We start from the raw sequence: 13,390 nt of genomic DNA, 5'->3' as shown, positions 1-13,390 counted from the left end.
GTCATTAAATGGTAAGAGGATGAGTCTGTGTGCCTTCATGGTGTTGTCTAAAAGTGTGAAAAAGTGTTTTATCCAACATAATATGTATTTGTTCTTAACAATGCATTTGACATTTCAGATGGTTGGAAACGGAGGGCTTTTGATGCACCGTGTGACCTTGAAGAGCAAATTAACCCAGAGAGGGGAACTCTTTCTTGTCTGAAGTCTGCACAGCGAGGATTTCTACACTGGAAGAAGTTGAAAACCGCCCTTGAGGTTGGCTTTTCGATTATGGTTTTATACTGAGTTTTGGATTGGAATCTCATGGATTAAATGGAAGATTATCCACTGTCAGGATCACAGGAGTAGCAGGTCTCACATGCTACCAATCTTTTGTCGCGCTCTTTTCAGCCTTTTCTCTTCGACATCGCAGGTGTTGCCGACTGTGGCAGTTGAAAACAGATCGTGTCTGTGAGGTCAAACCTGGTATCTGATCGAAACCTAACCTCAGACAGATGGGTTGGTGCACATGCTGTTAAACATGTGTGTGTGTGTGTGTGTGAGAAGATCTGCGTGTATACAAACTCAACTTTAATCCTGACTTCCCTGTATTGCTAAAAAAAAAAATATTGTGGGGAAAACTTAACTCAAGTTACAAATATACATAATTTTACATTTTTAGAATCTTGTTTGTTTTATATTACTGTTAAATGTGACATTAATAAACAGGAAGTAAGCTTGGACTGTTTTGACTTTATTGTTTTTTTAAATAAAACACTTGCACACAGTTTTTTTTCCTCCATGTTTTTTTTTTTTGAGCGCCTTGAGTAACACACTGACATAGCAACAGAGCACCACTAAGTGGCAGTACAATCACATCTGACATTTTCTTTTTAAATTATTATCCAACAGCAAGAATATGGAGCTTAACTTCCTCTACAGGACACTACGTTCATAAATAAGTTAAGTATTTCAACATTGACCAGTCACTCTTCACCAAACTGACACTCACACATGATGGAAGAGATCACATTGCCAAAAACTGAGACTAAGCTGATTTTGGCCAAACAAACGGGGCATAATTATACAGAACGATACATGTTAAGAAGGCTCATAGTCTTGAGGGTCTATCAAACGGCATACATTTCCCACAACACACTGCTGAAGTACATCTCAGCAGACAGAGTGGTAGCGTTCTCGGTGATTTGCAGTGTTTTGTCTACCAGTACCTAACACGTATCCCAGTGAGGAGCAGCTCATCACTTCTGGCAGTAGGAGTAAAACAGTAGCAACTTTAAAAACAGGGGAGAGAGTGTGAGGAGTAGGGTGCTGGTTTGGTGGTGAGTTATGATCTCCTTTGTACATAAAAACATACATTATCTGTCTTTGGCTCAAATTAACACAACAAAGAATACGGAGAGCGACATACATGAGCCGGTATCGTCACAGCCTGTTGGCGAAAAGGTGGGAACACCTCTGACATGATTTTCAGAGGAAATTAAAAATACATCCAAGTATATCACAAACTGGTAAAAAAAAAAAAAAAAATGCATTCACACACACACACACACACGCATTCACACACTCACACATATTTGAAATCAGGACTGAGGAAAAACAACAAATTCATACAGCAACAAACTGATGGCATTTGCTGTGACAATATTCATAATACATTCAAAAGAGAACAACTCACATTGACTTAAAATGAGACGCTGAGTTAAATCAGCTACGGAAAGAATGATGCATTTTAACAGAAAAATGGCAGCTCCTTGTATATTCAACAGATTTTTACTTTGAAAGGATCAAAAATCTAAATATAGATGGTCTCCAAAACTTGAGGCATTGGAGATTTTGGTGGAGGACAGTAAGTGAGAGGAAGAAACACTGATGTGGATTTGTTAAAAAAAACAAAAAACTAAATAAAGTGCTTCTGTTAAAACAAACATCCTCTGTCTGAGGTATCAAAGAAAAACCACATCAAATGACACAAAAAAAAAAAAACTCTACGACATTACACTGTGCACTGAAGACAAGCTATTTACAGTTTGGAGTGTATATCCACACACTCTATTCACCCACACAGGTACGTTTGTGTCACTGTCAAGTGTCTTATCCAAAGATGAAGATAGCCGTCATTACATCTCCTGTGTTATTCCTCAGAGGGCTGATTCTACCAGTTAGTGTTGCCAGTATGTCCTGTGCCAAAAACCGAAGTTCCCAGTAACTGTCCAGCCTGCTGTTTCCTCTCCACGTGAGAGAGGAATCAGTGCTCAGTATCAGTGCTCAGCAAAAAAACTCTCTAGTGCACACACATACACGAGCCTCCCGCTCTTACATCAACGCCATGCTCAGAGCACACAGCAGGAGCAGAGCCAGCCGTCTGATAGGTTGAGACTGTATGGTGGAGGTGGCAGAGCCGCGCGGGTAGATCCTCCATCTATCCCTGTGCGGGTGGAGACTCTCCATGTCCTTCTGGGCGCTGTACGCCGCCACCGTGAAGTTAGCATCCCCAGTGGTCAGGAGGTCAAACACACAGGAGTGGAAGTAAATGTCCTGCACCTCCAGCTGCTCCCTGCAGCGCTCCTTCGCCCCCTCTGTACTGAAAACCTGCGTGGCACCGTAGGGTGACGCTTGTGTCTGTGAGGAGTAGCTGGGCCGACGCAGCTGCTGGAGCTGCAGGCCGAGCGCAGGAGGGGAGAGGGGCAGGGGTAGATGCCCCGCCTGGTCGATGCGTTCCCCGCTGGGGCAGCCGTTCAGACAGAGCTGCAGGTCCTGGGTGGCATCGTAGGCCTGAGCCAGCTCCTCTGGGATCCGCACTGCCATGGTCAGGTAGCGGCCCAGCTGGCGAACGATTACAGTCACACCGATGTAGCCGGCGTGCAGCTCCACGTGGTGCCCTGGGCTGCGCTCAGAGATCCACAGAGCCCGGACCTTCCCAGTTGCACCTTCTGTTCCAGCGGACATGTGGATGGGGTCTCCGCTGCTCACGGTTCCATCATCGAAGGCAGCAGGGAGGTCGTCTGTGACAGCCTGGTAGACCCTCTGGTCTGTACAACCCTCATACGGTTTGAAGATGACGGTGATCTATAGAGAGGAAGTCAGGGACGTTATTAGAGACAGGTTTAAAGTGGGTTCAATGAATGACGATGATGGATATACATATGCCACCGCGACCCCGAATGGGATAAGCAGTTACAGATAATGGATGGATGGATGATATACAGTTCACAGTCACAAAGTCAATTCATTAGATATGGAACAAACACAACTTTCATCAAGGAGATAAGTAGAGCTGCAACAATTAATCGATTAGTTTTAGAGCTGCAACAATTAGTCGATTAGTTAGTAAATTAAGTGTCTTATAAAGTAAATTAATTGGCAACTATTTTCTGTTTTGTTATATATGATAGTCAATGAAATATCTTTGTTTGACATTCATAATCATGAGTTCCAGCCCTAATTAATTGATTTGTATTTAAATTTAAATGAATATCTTTATTGAGTATCTTCTGGTTGGAGAAAATTGAGAACTGTGCGTTCACTATTCGCATTGCAAACCATTACAGTCATACATGAATCGAGAAAAAAAGTCACCTGATTAATTGAAAAATAAAATGATCAATAGTTGCAGCCCTAGAGATAAAGGTAAAAGGTCTCTTTCTCTCTCACACACACACACACTTACACATGTTGACATTCACATTACACAGGTTATTGACTCTCATCACACTACATTTGAGAAATGACTAAATGACTTTTTAACAAGTTGTAATTTGACACAGCTATGCAAACATGCTGACACACACACACACACACACACACACACACACACATATAGAAACACACAGGGCTCCAGTGGTGAGTGGAGGCCGTGGTGGGTGCAGGGCGTGGTGTGAGCATTACGGTTAGCACTAGCATCATAGTTCCGGTGAATGGCTGCTTTGTTCACATGACAGCCGTGAGAAATGAGGCCTGGCAGGCCATTAAGCCTGGAGGGCTGTTAATGTGTGTGCGTGTGTGCGTGTGTGTGTTTGTGTGAGAGAGAGGGAGAGTGTGTCCCTAATAATCGTGACTAATAACTTGCCCCACCTCTGACACAAGGTCAAACCTTCAGCTCCCGAGTGTAGCAACCCTACTATTTGCTTAATGTGTGTGTTTCTGTCAACGTGTGCATGACTAAGTGTATGGATGGGTGCGTATGTGTTTTAATAATTAAAGCTATCGACTGAGCTAGAGAGGGCAGATCATCGGGGGAAACATCAACATGGCTTCTTTAACGCCACAAAGATCACCTTGTGTGGCTCGCCATCCATTTGGTGGTGCGTGTGTGTGTCTTTTTGTCATAAAGGGATAAGGACCCTTAACACACATAGTGCTGTGCTAGAGTGCAAGGAGTGCCACTTATGAGACACACACACACACACACAAATCCTTGCAAACACACACATGAGTAAACAGTGGGTCCTTTCACACATCTCATTCCATGTTATTAGAGGTCAGGCTACATGCAGCCATTAACCAAGTTAGGTTTCCAACACTGCTCCAGTCACAAGAGATAGTCACAAGATTCGGCTGTTTGCCTCACACCTGTGAGTCTGAGGGAGACTCGGAGAGCGAGACAGAAAGAGAGAGAAAAGTAGAGCAGGGAGAGCGAGCGTAGCCTCACATTGATAAGATTTCTTACTCTGAGGCACAGAAACGCTACTTAGAGGTCATTATAGAAAAGACGTTTCTCTCTCTAACACACACAAATAAACTAGATTACACCAGCTGCTCTCACTTAAGAAACTCTTTCCGCCTTAATAACTGCTGATTAGACCACGTTTCTCTCCGCCTCCCCCTTATAACAGCTCTCCCCTCACCTTATTGGTTGCTGTGGCGCTGGAGCCCGGCACCACGGGAACATTAGTGACTTGCACCGACAGATAGTCATTATCGATGAGAGGCCACGCCCCCTCCACTTTGCAAGTCTGGAAGCTGTCCTTAAACGTCCTCAGGTGTGGGTCCCCGAACAGCCCGCAGAACAGGTAGACGGGCCGCGGCGAGTGGCCGTGGCCGTGGGAGTGCGTGTGAGCGTGCACGTGGGAGTGCGCATGGGCGTGTTGGGTGCGACTGTGGTAGTTGCAAGGCTCGTGTTGGACCTCGGGGTGCGTGGGGGACGTGGGACCGTCTCTGGAGCAGTTCCTCTGGCTCATGAGGTCGGAGATGCCCAGCACGGCCGAGTGGAAGACCAGGTTCCCCCGGCAGGACTTGGCCGTCCTCGTGGTGCAGGCCGAGTACGCACGTAGAGCCTTGCAAAACTCGGTGTGGAAGCCATCCACGGCCGGCGTCAGGTGGGAGGTGAGGGAGACGAAGTCGGTGGTGCACTTCTGGATGCGGCACTGAGGGGTGGCCACCTGGCACTGACCTGGAGAGGGAAGAGAAATATTGTTAGCAAAGTAATGTCATTACAGGAACAGTAATAGTGATCGGGGACCAGCTAAAACAGCCTTAAAGATGATCACACATCTGATAATGAGGGTATGTATGTACACTATAAGAGCTGGATTTAACTAGAAACGGAACGACAGAAGACAACTTACTTTGACCATAAACACACAATGCTACCTGTTATAATCCCAGCTAGTAAAATTGGAAAAAGAACCATCCGCAGGTTTAAAGTCTTGATGAATCAGTGGTGCCGCTCTGTGAGTGTAATAAACAATAAACCTGAAGTGTAATAAACCAAAGAGCAGCCAGAGAGAAAAGATAAAGAACGTTTTCCCACAAGGAGTGAGATAATACTGCTTATATAGCCAGGGAGCACACACACATACAGAGTTATAGACAGAGAGAGCAAGACAATACAAGGTGTGCTACCATGACTTTATGAAGCTTATAATTGAGACTGTCAGAAAAGTTGAATTATGTGGTCATTTTCGAGGGTATTGTATTTGTGATCCTGTGTAGCATAGCAGATGAAATACACAATCAGAAATATATCTTTATAAGATATAAATGCAAGTTTTTGTTGTCACTTTAATGGTTGTTTACAGCTTTGAGCACCAGAGCAGGCTGAGGTAAGGAAATGCGTCCACAAGACTGATTATTCTGTCCTCGTATACCCATTAGAAACAAATTTCTTGGTCCGACATTGTCCCTGATGTTTTATTCGTTGCTATATTTCTAAATGTAACGGGGGTCAAACCAGCCTTTTATATCATAGATCATCAGAGAGAGAGGGAGTCAGAGCGAGAGAGAGAGATTAGAGAGCAGTCCTAATGCATCAGTCACAGCGTGCTCCTATTAGATTAGGCCAGAGAGAGGCTCTGCAGTGTATGGGCAGCTGCACACACACACACACAAATAGCTATCTTAGAAGGAATGCTGCTTGTGCTTCCGTTAAACGCACGTAGTCAGTGATCTTCAGATGGTGGTGTGGTCTCCTAATGGCCGAGCAAAACCAGGAAGCGCACAGTTTTCACTGAAATCAACAGATTTCCTTAAAGTCACACCATCACGAACACGCAAACACACACAAGCACACAAACAGCACATTCCAGGTCTTCTTTGTATATTATTTAATTTTGGGGCATGACGGAGTCGGGCGCCACCATTTGGGGGCAGTAGTGCTCTGAGTTTTAGAAATCAAGGTGCAGGTACGGACCCCCACTCGCACCACGCTTCAGAATCTCCCTCCTGCCTGTTAAATACTGACACCAACCCACAGACACACACACACATGCACAGGCTGCTGTCCATGCCAACCACCACTGTGCAGACGGTCTGAGCACTGAGGACACATTGTGTCTCTGACTGGCGCACCAACAGCCTCCTTCTCTCCCTCCTATCTGCCCCGCAGAACCTAAATACCGCTCCCAATCTAATCAGAGCGGGTTTATTCTCCTTCGAATGGGGTATCAGAATCATGAGCTGCTCTAAAAACACACAAAAGCACTCATTCACTGACATTCTCCCAGCAGGGTGACGTAGAAGAGAAGAGAAAGTCGACCGTGTAACTGAAGGACTCGGGTTCAAACTGCTGACTTATATAAAAGGTTAAAACCTCTCTGAAGTTTCACTCTTGCCTCCCTGTGAATGCGTCACGCAAAAAAAAAAATTGGATTTTCATATGATAATATTAAAACATAATTTTCATATTTTTTGCTCTTCAAAGCTTCCCTTCCGTGAAGCCGTCCTCCTCAGCGTCCTTTCTAAGCACACATACTTTCAAAAGAAAAACCCAATCTATGCATATAAATAAGCAATTAGTGGTAAGTCGAGTAGAGGTGGTGAATACTGAATCGACTTGAAAATATTGTTAAGAAGAGAATAAAGAACTCCTCGTGCGAGGAGCTGATGCTGGAGAGCCGTTCAACACATCCGGAGTCTGCTTTGTTTCATCCCCTGGGGTGAGTATCTAATATAGACACAATAAAACAGCCAGCAATGCCCACACCACTCCTTCCACGTCCTACCACAATATTAACCTCTCTTTTTCACTCCATCCCCATCTCCCAGGTCTCATCTCTTCTTTTCTCTCAAGACTCATCTGTAGCTCAAATCATTTCCCTCCATCAGCACTATACTGTGATGTACTGTAGTACTGTTCTTCTCTGTTTTCAGCCCTCTCGGTCTGATTCCCCACATCCTGAGGCACCCTCTCCACCATCAGACAGAGGTCAAAAGATCCCCAGCTGAATCTCTCAGGCTCAGTTTAGCGATTCTTTGTCTCCCGATCCGGCAGCCTCCAACTCCTCTGATCTCCGGAGATTAGAAAAGGATCCACTGGGATCATCTCTCAACCGAGGAGGGAATGGCTTCTTGTGAAGTGCTTATTGATCACCTTGTTGTGTGCACTTTCTCTCTCTCACACACACACACACACACACACACACTCTGAGCTCAAATCACACAAACAGCCCTCCAAGCTTAGAGATACAAAGCTTTACAGGAGAGCATGCACTCTTTCTCTCTCTCGACCAGACACTCAGGAGTGCAAACAATAGTCAACAACTCAGACATTCCTGCCTCCCTGTCTAAACAGACACATGATGGAGGTGACGGCTGCAGGCGACAATGAAGTAAAAATGTACAAGTTATAATAAATAACACAGACTAAATAATACGCATTCTTTCCAGGTGACGCACGTGCAGCAGAAGGTGCCAGCAGGGTCTTTAATGTGAAGTGGGTCTCTCTGTTCCCACCAGGCAGCGTGCAGAGGCGGTTTCTGTCCCGCTGCCTGAGCCGTGTTAAACTAATTACTGGAGGTGTGACTGCTCAACAGACAGCCGCCACAACAGCCGACCCCCTGCACACACAGCAACACACACACACTTGCCTCCTCCAAAAAAATAGCTGGTGTCTGGAACATTATACTGCTTTTTGCACTGTATGAAAAATGCATCTGTGATGATGAATTTAAAACCAACAATGTGGTAAATAAGTGGTCAGTAAACTATGGACACAGAGAAGAAGTCATTAGTGTCAGTAATCCTTTACAAACACCTTATTAACTTCCAGTGAACACACTCCTCTTTTGTTTATTTCATCTGTCCTGCAGCATGTGGCTTTGATTGGGATGTGTGAGATTCAGATTTTTTGGTGATTATTAGAAAACTTTAAATCACTTTGACAATCTCTTATGATGCATTTTATCAATTTGCATCATGCAAAATGAACATAAAACTGTATTCCACAAAAGGTTGTAGTCTGATTTACAACACAGTATACAGCCTTTGGTCCTAACTTTTTTATGATCAGATTTACATTCAGATAGATTGTGTTTTATTTGGATATTGCTCTGTAAAGTAAAGCTGTAATCTGTTATATATATATGGACATTAGGAGAGATTCTCCCTCTCTCTTCCCCTCCTCCATGAGCCATTAAGGGGCAGACAGGAGAATGACGGCCCAGGAGAGAGGAGGAGAAACTCGATCCGTGCTCAGACTGCTGCACTGCCGCTGGAGAGAGAGCCATTGTCAGGCAGCACTGCATGGGCCCAACACAAGGATCGGCCATGCAATCACTACAAAAAAACTAATAAAGTATCTCTGAATGCAACAGACTTGAAATAAAATGTTGTTAACTGTGATAGTTTGTGCAGCAATTAGTGCGTAATTGGATAACAAAGTGCGTGAAATGACAGATTAGACACACGAGTTGTTGCAGTGTTTAGGAGTGTAGTTTTAGTTACCTATGTGAGCACCGCAGCAGAGAGCGATGATCAGCAGCAGCAGTGGCCGGAAGCGGCGCACCAGAGACGGGGAGGCGAGGCGCTCAGCCCCGCAACAGCATCCGGCTCTCCCCATCCCCGTCCATGCAGGGCCAGGAGGGGAGAGTGGACAGACCTCCAAAGGAAGGGCGAGGGCGGCTGGTGTCCAGCAGGCCTTCTTCTCACTTCTTCTCCTTCTTCTTCTCCTTGTTCTTCTTCTTCCTCTTCTTCCTCACTCTTCTCTCCTTCCTCTCCTCCTCGGGTGCGCAGGGGCATTAAAACACAGCTGCTGCTCCGCGGAATGCAGGGCGGAGGGAGGGGGTCGAAAGGCAAAGAGAGAGAGAGAGAGGAGGAAAACAAAGTGCAAAGGAGAAGAAGTCACTCCGACGACACTTTTACTTTCTCCCTGTACAAATCCTTTACACCCCCACGTGATTTCTTTCTCCTTGTGTTGGGATCTCTCCGTGCTCTCCTCTCCTCTCCGTCCCAAACACGCACAATCACATCTCTCTCTTCCTCACCATGCAGGCCGGGCTTTCTCCTCCACTCCTCCCCTTTCACTTTCTCCTCCTCCTCCTCCTCCTCTGCTCCTCCAACAAATCAATAGAGAATCAACCAAACCCTGCTGGCGGAAAACCCGCCTACCACCACTCTCACTCAGAGAGAGAGAGAAAGAGAAAGAAGGAGAGAGAAAGGGAGAGAGAGACAGAAAGAGAGAGAAGGAGAGAGAAAGGGAGAGAGAGACAGAAAGAGACAGAGAGAGACAGAGAGACAGAGACAGAGAGACAGACAGAAAGAGAGACAGAGAGAGAGAGAGAGAGAGAGCAGCCTGCAAAATAATGAAGAGGTTGGAGATAAAAGTTGTAAAACGTTGGTAAGATGCCATTAAATCACTGTGTACCGAAGAGAATAATGGGTTTCCGATGTAGTGCTGCCAAGGTATTTTATTTGGCAGAGTGAAGTCACAAACCTAGATTTCTTTATGTGTTTTCTTTCCTTGACAACTTAATAATAGGCTAATATTACTAATAATGATAATAATAATAACTAACTAATAACTAACACTACCCCTTCTATTACTACTGCTACTACTAATAATAATAATCATAATATCAATATCAATAATATGAACATAAATAATAGTAATCCCTCCACTTGAACAACAACAGGAAACATTAGTTGCCTGGGAAAGGAGCTGTTAGAGACAATAAGGTGTGGTGAGAACCACCAGTGGTATGTAAATTAGTTTTAAAGCTAGTGGCCTATATTCACAGACAGATAAATAACACACACTGTCATGAATTAGTTTTTTTTGTGAATTTGTTTGTTACATAAAAAAATAAAGAATATCTGCATTGTCCAGGTCATAATACAATATGATTATATTTTATGTCCAGAGCAGAAGTTTGACTGTATGACAATGAAGTCTTTTTCTGATAGCATGTAATGCAGTCTAGCATTGTAAATACATGCAAATATATATATATATATAATATGTATATAACTGTGTTTTTTTTACAGTGAATTTTCTGCAAAAACAAGCCAAAGAAACCATAAAGGTGTATCAGAACTCTTATTTTTTCATTGTAAATTAAACACCTTTTTTCTATTTATTTTAGATGCACATGTTGATCTTGAAATTATCGCACCAAAAAATACAATACAAACATATTAAAAACAAAATATTACCATAATACGAAGAGTTTATGATGACTTTTCATACTCGTCATAACTGAGTACAGGACGAGTTTCCCTCATTGATTTTAATCTGCTTCTTTGACCAAATGAGCTGCAAATCCTTTGTGGGAGAAATGCTATTAAATGGTGGAGAGTGGCTGACTCATGTTTGATTGATTGTTTTCTGTTTTCTGATGAAACCTTCACACACTTTTACCTTTATTCCAAATAATGATGTTGCAGTTGGAGGGAGTTTGTGCGCCAGCCTTCCCTCTGTGGATTTCTTGCATCTCTGCTTACTTTACTGGCAAATAGCACACAATAGAGAGCAGAAACCCAACAGAACACAATGTGAAGGGAGTACCTTTGTGACACAAAGCAGTCCGGACATAACAATAGCACACGCACGCCAAGCTGTTGAAACTGTAACAGTCGTAAATCTGAACAGTCTAAAGAACAAACTAGCACAAAGTACAAGGTGAGCAGCCAACATAAACACCCACAGGTGATAATGACAAGACACAGCATACTCAGCTTTATATGCAAAACAGCTTATCGCTATTGCTCCCTCCATACTGCCATAATTAATAAATAAATAACTTCACAGCCACTTTCTGGAGGCTGTTGAAACGGGTTTTAATACTTTTTATTGCAACGATTTTGAACGTGTTCCAAACTCCCTTTTTCAACTAAAGGTTATGGAGTTGGACGGGCTTCAAAGAAAGCGCCGAAGCATCTACATAGATAATGTTTAGTGTGCACATCTACTCTGTGTTTGTTCTTTTAATGCTCAGTCTGTATTCTTTCAAGAGAGTAAGTAAGTCGAAGGCGTGCATGTGTTTGTGCAGAGCTGTAATCCTCGGCTGCATTCTGCCAGACTGTGCCACGCCGGCTTAACTTGTGTTTGCATATGTACAGTATGTGCATATGTGTGAATATATGTGTGTGTGTGTGTGTTTCCATAACCAAACAGAGCTTCTCTGTGGCTGATATTTTATGTGCCGTGTGTCACAGCCGGATGGTTTCACTCTAACATGACTCACCTATGTACACTCACATCACTGCTGGCCATAAGTTTGGTCATGGCCGCTCGTTCCCCACTGATTGTGTCAGTAAAATAAACACACACGGTCACTATAAAGCTCATGAGGATTTGACGGTAAGTGTGGCCATGAGGAGATGATGTGTGCAATTCAAACAGGCTCTGATATTAGATTATATTGGCTTCCTGTTTGTGCCAGAAGCCTCTGATCTCACCAATGAGGAAGTCTGTGTGTGTGTGTGTGTGTGTGTGTGTGTGTGTGTGTGTGTGTGTGTGTGTGTGTGTGCGTGTGTGCGTGTGTGTGTGTGTGTGTGTGCGTGTGTGTGTGTGTGTGTGTGTGTGCGTGAGTCAGTAAATCTTGTATTACAGTGTGTACAGTGTGTATAGTTTGTGCTTTTAAAGTAGACCTGGAAGAGGTAAACAAAACAAAGACAGGTGACAAATAAAGGAAAGTTTTAAGTTACTTGCACTTTACTCGAGTATTATACTACCGGTATTACCATTTTGACGCTACTTTATAGGCTACTTCTACTCCACTACATTAAGGTAAATGTTGCATTTACTACTTCACTACATTTATTTGACAGCTATAGTTACTGGTTCCTTTTTAGATTAATGACCAGTTTGTAAAACTGTAATGGAGTAAATGTTGTACTACTTAAGTCAAAAAATAAGTCCACATCTTCCCGCTATCTCTCTACTGCCCACTATCAAATAAAAGGCACAAAATGCCCTAAAATAATTTTAAAAAGTGCTCTGTCCACCACTGTTGATAATAATTAAAATGCTGTGAATCATATGATCAAGGTTTCACAGCCACCAAATCTCAATCCAATTAAACACCTATGAGAGATTTGGGACCAACGTGTTAAACAGCGTCTCCACCACCATCATCAAACACCAAATGAGGAAATATCTTTTAGAAGTGTTCACCCCTCGAGGTCCAGAGGCGTGTGGAGAGTTTCTGCTAAGGAGCTCATGATGGCCCAACACCTTTCTAAGACATTTTATGCTTGTTTTTCCCTTAAAGGTGCTATATGTGAGATTGGGAGCATTACTATTGCCTCCACACGGCTCTCAACATGGCGATGGCTGAGCCAGCGGCTCGCAGCTAACAGTGCTAACAGCACTAAGAGTGAAAACTACGGCAACACTGCTGGCAGAGCTAACAGTGGTAACCTGCGGAGGAACCGGAGGATGGGTGCTATGCCCCTGTGACAACGCTCACATGCACTTAAAGCATGCACGGCCGGCCTGGCAATGTCAACGAAGCACAGAGAAGCGCAGATTACAACACAAGCAGAAGTAACTTCATTCTCTGCTCAGGTAGACATTACTCCTCTTTATCTTTACATAGCAAATAACTGTCTGCTGCTTTATTAATGCTCTGGATATAATATAGAAGAACTTAAATTTGACACCCAGCTGTGCATCAAATATTGGGATGGAAATGAAACAAGCAGCGTTTTGTAAGTTAAAACTGCCCCCCCCCTC

General features: G+C 43.8%; 1 protein-coding gene across 2 annotated transcripts in view; it reads right to left on the bottom strand.

Moving 5' to 3' along the window:
* Positions 1-712: 712 nt before the first annotated feature.
* rgmb (repulsive guidance molecule BMP co-receptor b) overlaps positions 713-13,390 on the bottom strand; it is a 48,077-nt gene continuing 35,399 nt past the window's right edge. Inside the window, exons 1-3 of one of the 2 annotated variants that reach the window (XM_037776957.1) lie at positions 9,160-9,846; positions 4,845-5,389; positions 714-3,066 (exon numbers count right to left, since the gene is read on the bottom strand). In XM_037776957.1, the coding sequence (XP_037632885.1) occupies positions 2,314-3,066; positions 4,845-5,389; positions 9,160-9,274 (1,413 nt within the window). In that variant the 5' untranslated portion in view covers positions 9,275-9,846 and the 3' untranslated portion in view covers positions 714-2,313. Of the gene's footprint in view, positions 3,067-4,844; positions 5,390-9,159; positions 9,847-13,390 lie in introns of those variants that run through there. The other variant, XM_037776958.1, reaches the window with a different exon arrangement.

This window comes from Sebastes umbrosus, chromosome 8 (assembly GCF_015220745.1).
Source record: "Sebastes umbrosus isolate fSebUmb1 chromosome 8, fSebUmb1.pri, whole genome shotgun sequence".
Lineage (NCBI taxonomy): Eukaryota > Metazoa > Chordata > Actinopteri > Perciformes > Sebastidae > Sebastes > Sebastes umbrosus.
Note: the sequence above shows the minus strand (reverse complement) of the source record. Positions and strands in the feature narration are given on the sequence as shown.